At 54.5% G+C, this 5,214-nt stretch overlaps 1 protein-coding gene across 1 annotated transcript; it reads left to right on the forward strand.

Annotated features, from left to right (window-relative positions):
• The first annotated feature begins 218 nt into the window (after positions 1-218).
• Positions 219-2,007, forward strand: NKX2-8 (NK2 homeobox 8). The gene is made up of 2 exons (XM_086463427.1): positions 219-384; positions 1,454-2,007. The coding sequence occupies exons 1-2, from the start codon at positions 219-221 to the stop codon at positions 2,005-2,007; spliced, it is 720 nt and encodes a 239-aa protein (XP_086319553.1).
• Positions 2,008-5,214: the final 3,207 nt, after the last annotated feature.

Genomic DNA, 5,214 nt, shown 5'->3' on the forward strand with positions numbered 1-5,214 from the left:
GTTTGCAGTGGGGAGGACTGTTTATATAAACAGGACACCTCTGTAAACGACACTAATATTTGGGGTTAGGTGGCGATGGAAGGGAAGGTCCTCTTGAGCCGGGAGATTCCCCAGTAACAGGGCGCAGTCCTTTCCTCGCAGCTTTTAAGGGAGAGGGTTCGGGACGATTTTTTTTTTTTTTTTTGGGGGGGGAGGGGGTGTGTTGCGCACAACCTACCATGGCCACATCTGGCAGGATCAGTTTTACAGTGAGAAGCATTTTGGATTTACCAGAGCAGGATGTTAATGACATAAAGCAAGCCTCTGACCATCACCACTCGGCGGAGAAATACACCGGCTCGCCGTACCGAGGGTGGATAGAAACAGACAGAAATCACTATCCCTGTGAGTATGAACCGAACAGGAGTTCGCCATCTCCGCACAGCTGTCTTTCATTTGTTTCCTCCCTTCCTTTGGGGAAGATGCGAAGAAGCAAATCGCCGGCGTGTGTAGACTACAGGACCGGGGGGATCCAGACTGGGAATTTTGTAGAATAATACTGAATTGCAACAATGAAACAGCAGGAACATTCCAGTCACGAGCTTAATAGAGATTTTTTTTTTTTTTCCCGTAGGTCTGGGCATGTTCCCAGCTATGGCAGAAAGCAAAACCTCAGGCTGTGTCCGCCCGTCTCACTGCGCTTGTCGTTTAAGCTCGCTTCCCGGATTCTTCTTTTTTTTTTTTTTTCCCCCCTCCCCGTTTCGCTGTAGCAAAAAATTCTGCCTTTTTGGCTGGAGGGGTGTTAGGCCACCCCACGCTCCGCGGAAGAAAGCGGAGCAGGTCCCGGTGCCTCTCCTCCCCGCGCTGCCGCGGGGCGCGCCCTGGGCGCCGCCGGCTGCACCCACCGTGCGTCTGCCACGGCGGCGAGCGGGCTCCGGCACACGGACCCAGCTGGGCAGCACGCTGGGCTTACCCCCCACACCTAAACTGTGTCGCAGGTATACAGCATTTAATGTATACCTGTGTGTGCATGTGGGGAGACCGTCCTTTGGATGGATGCGGGAACCCCATCGGGATAAGTTAAATGTCAAGGTAATCGAGCGGCTGGAGAAAAGCAGTAATGAGCGGCCTGGGCAGCCCGATATTAGGTTTTAGCACGGAGCGAGCACCAACGCTACCAGCCCGCCAGCCCCCGGGCTATGCGCGGCGAAGCGGCCATGCCCGTGCGGGGACTGACGCCGGGGCAGAGCCGCTCCCTCGCGGTTTAGGGTCCGTCCCGTGGCTTAGGTTTAATGTATTCGGGGGGGTTAGCTCGCGTCCCTTGTTGACCGTAGGGATTAATCCGGCCCGGTAAACAGCCGGGGCTCTCCCTGCGGGAGGCGTTCCGGCTCTCGAAGGCTCGCCGCCTCCTGGGTGCCTGCCCCGCGCCCCGGCCCCGGCCGCCCCCTCTCTCTAACTCCCTCGCTGTCCCCAGCTTCCGACGAGAGCGGCCCGGAGCTGAGTTTGCCTGACTCCACCCAAAGGTCGCTCCCCGCCCGCGGCTCGGAGGCCGAGGAGAAGAAGAAGAAGCGGCGGGTGCTCTTCTCCAAGGCGCAGACGCTGGAGCTGGAGCGGCGGTTCCGGCAGCAGCGGTATCTCTCGGCGCCGGAGAGGGAGCAGCTGGCCCGGCTGCTCAGCCTCACCCCCACCCAGGTGAAGATCTGGTTCCAAAACCACCGCTACAAGATGAAGAGGGCTCGCAGCGAGGGCCCCGGGAGCCCCGCGCCGCGCCCGCCCGCCCTGCTGCGCCGGGTGGTGGTGCCGGTGCTGGTGCGGGACGGGGAGCCCTGCCGCGCCTGCCCCGCCAGCCCCCCGCCGCCCGCCGCCCGCCCCAGGCTGGGCTGCGCCTTGGCGGGCTGCAGCGCCCAGGCTGCCCTCGCCCTGCAGGGCTACCGAGCTTGCCCGCCCGCCGCCGCCGCCGCCGCCCTCGGCGTCTTCCCCGCTTATCAGCACTTAGCGCACCCCGCCGTCGTCTCCTGGGGCTGGTGACAGCGGCGCTGCGCCCTCCGGGGCCGGACTCATCCCACGGGCGCGGGGCGGCCCGCCCCCGCCCGGGCTCCGAGCGGCGGGAAGGCGCCGGGGCGCGCCGGGGCACCGCGGCCGCCGGGCTCGGGCGGACCGGGCGGCGGAGCGCGGCTCTGGGGCGGCCGGCTGGGACGAAGCTCGCCTGGGCCGCCCTCCCCTCCGCCGGTCTCACCCGAGGGCGAGGGTGCCGGGTGCGGCTCTAATTTTGTAAAGCCTCCGCTCCTCCTGCTCCTTTTCGATAATTTCCCTGTTAAAAAAAAAAAAAAAAAAAAAAAAAAAGATGAATAATCCTAGCGACCTAGTTCATTTTAAAATAGCTGATTCTTCCAGTGACTAATAAAACGGTTTTTGGCAATTTTTTTTTTTTTTTTTTTTTTTTTTTTTTTTTTTTTTCCCTGCGGAGAAGTGAATTTTCGACGATTGGGGCTTTTCCGTGGGATTACCTCCTGTGCCATGAAAGCTTAAATACTTGGCTTGATCCTGCCAGCGGAATTTCACCTTCAAGTTCGTTTATTTTACCCACCTGCGCCGGTAAACGGCAAATAAAATTTGCTGCAAGCATCTGCCTGTAAACCTGGTGATATTTCCTACGGGAAGCGTGAGCCCGGAGCCCCCTGTCTCTAGAGACTCCCCGACTTTTCGTTTGGGCAGCGACACCCGGCACCGGCCGAGGCCCCGGAGGCTGCGGCGCGGGGTTTCCTCCGCCCGTCCCGGGGCCACCGGCTCCTGTAGGGCTGCGGTTCATCGCTAGTTTTTTTAGATCAGTCAAGGCAGGATCCAGAATTAAGCAAATCTTCCCGTTAGGCTGTGGCTGTTCCAAAGATCGACTGCGCAAGTGTAGCCGAGAGAAAATAGAGATGTCTTTTAACGCCCAGAAAATTGTGTTTTGAAACGCTTTAATGAATTATTTGTTTTATTAATTGGGAAGGGGGGAATTATAATTGTCCTGGCAACCGCCAATGGGGGAAAAAAACCTTAAACCAAAACAAAACCAAACCAAAAAACACCCCAAACCAAATCCCAGGTCTTTGAAACATAGACTAGACTGGCTCCATCCCTCCGACGGGAGCTGCGGATCAGGAACGCTGAGGGAATGTCTGGGGGTGAAGAACCCGACGGGACTGATGGAGACAACCTGCTCGCCGAGGAAAGGCTGTCGAGGGAAAGGGACCCGCAGTTTGGGATTGGTTTGGGATTTTTTTATTATTCCCTGCAAGGGGATTACTTCGAACCAGATGTGCCTCTGGGATGTGCCGTGCTGGCGGGCCCCTGGGGAGCGGGGCTGCGAGGCGACGGCGATGTCAGCGTCGCCCTGCTCCCCTCCCAGCTCTGCCTTCCCCAGGGCCGCGTCCCCTCCACCGGCCCGGCTCGGTGTCACCTCCGAGAGGGAGGATCAGACCCAGCTGCAAGGCAGGGTAGGTCGGGAAGGATGGAGAGGCGCCGGTCCTCCCACCTGCACCCCTTCCCTGCTTGGGGACCATGTGCCACGGGGGAGATGCAGAGCGGACCACGCTTCTGGGATGTGCGAGAAGGACCCGAGGAAATACAGCCCCTGTGTCACCTGGGATTTTTGTTGTTTGTCTTCCCCACCCCCTTCCCTTTATTTTTCCTCCTGCCATCCGAAATCTTTTTTTTTCTCTCCTCCCCCCCTTTTTTTTTTTTCGTCTCAGCTGCTGGCCACCTTGTCTCCCATATGGATGGGGTTATCTTAGAAGAATCTCCCAGAGAACCGCTCCTTAAACCTCCTTTTGTCTTGAGGGTTGAAAAGAACATTGTTGTGCATGAAAAGGACCTAGACAAAATCCGCACTGTTTCAATTCAGGACTGTTTAATCAGTCCCTAGTGACAATTTTATGGGTTTTAGGCGGTACAATAGCATCTTTTAAAACCTTGTGGCCTTCATGAAAACAAAGGGCTTGAATTTTATGGGCTTACAACTCCAATTAGAACAGTGCCAATGTGTATGGGAGATTATCAAATTTGTATCATAAAACCTCTTTATAAAAAATGATTGCTGGAAGCTGGGGAGGGGCAGGGGGGGGAAGAAGGGACCCGGACTCTGCAATGGACTTTGTCCCATGTTGTTTTAGAAGTGTCCATGCTGCTTCCCATTTTAACTCTTTGCGACCCAACTACGCAGGAGGATCAGCCGTGGAAATAGTGTGACATTGTCATTAGAAACAGAAACAAAAACAACAGGAGAAGACCCCTCCTCCCAAGCCCAAATCTACCCTCCGTCAGCTTGCAGAGGGTTTGGCAGCATCCCACCCAGAAGGCTCCCTCCCTGGCTCCTTGGTTATCTGTGCTGCTCTCCTGTCATGGAGAGCAGGGCCATAGCAAGGATCTGTAAAATAGTAAGTCTTCATTATATCACTGCTTTTACCAATTATTGTTCTTAAGGGCGATGACAGAGGGTGCTAGGGTGAACCTTCCCAGCCCCAGACTGCAGGGATTTCCTTTCATCACCGTCTGCAGTGTCCCCTGATGTGGGTTTCTCGATGCAAAACATGTGGTTTGTGAGCGGTGCGTTTTACCAAGCCCAGGGAATGGGAAATGTGCGATTCCTGGGCACCAGCAAAGGCTAAAGTCATGCCCTTGCAGGCTGAGGGGAAGTCATCGCAACAGGGGCACGGGGAGGATGATAGAGGCAGGTTCAAGTACTGAGAAAAGCAGCCCCCTTAATTTGATACATCCAAGCAGAAAGAAGAATGTATTAAATAATGAGTCAATTCAATAGACCACAGAGATTTACAGTAAAAAGAAAAAGTCTCGTGAAGAAGATATAGTGGGACTAAAAATAGTATTTTTCCTGATAGAAATGAACTAATCCATCTAAACTTTAAGTGTATTTATCAAGGAAAATTGATTTGTCAACCTTACCAGTAGTTAAGCTTAACAACTGTCATTGATAACGACTTTGAGGCAAAAGAAATTTACTGTCTTTTAGTGTATTTTCTGTTACTTTGGCTTGGCTTTTAATAAGGCACGAAATCATCTCGGTCATCCGGGTTTTTTTGGTGGTGTTTTCTTTTTTTTTTCTTTTTCTCCTCCTGAAAGGACTGAATGCACACACAATCTCTGCCTTTTCTCCCTTTCTTTTGCCCCACCGGGTCTCACTGTTACTTTCACCCTGCAAACAGGACTGTGATTTCACTGAAACTAATGAATAAA

Source organism: Leptosomus discolor, chromosome 3 (assembly GCF_034619465.1).
Source record: "Leptosomus discolor isolate bLepDis1 chromosome 3, bLepDis1.hap2, whole genome shotgun sequence".
Classification (NCBI taxonomy): Eukaryota; Metazoa; Chordata; class Aves; order Leptosomiformes; family Leptosomidae; genus Leptosomus; species Leptosomus discolor.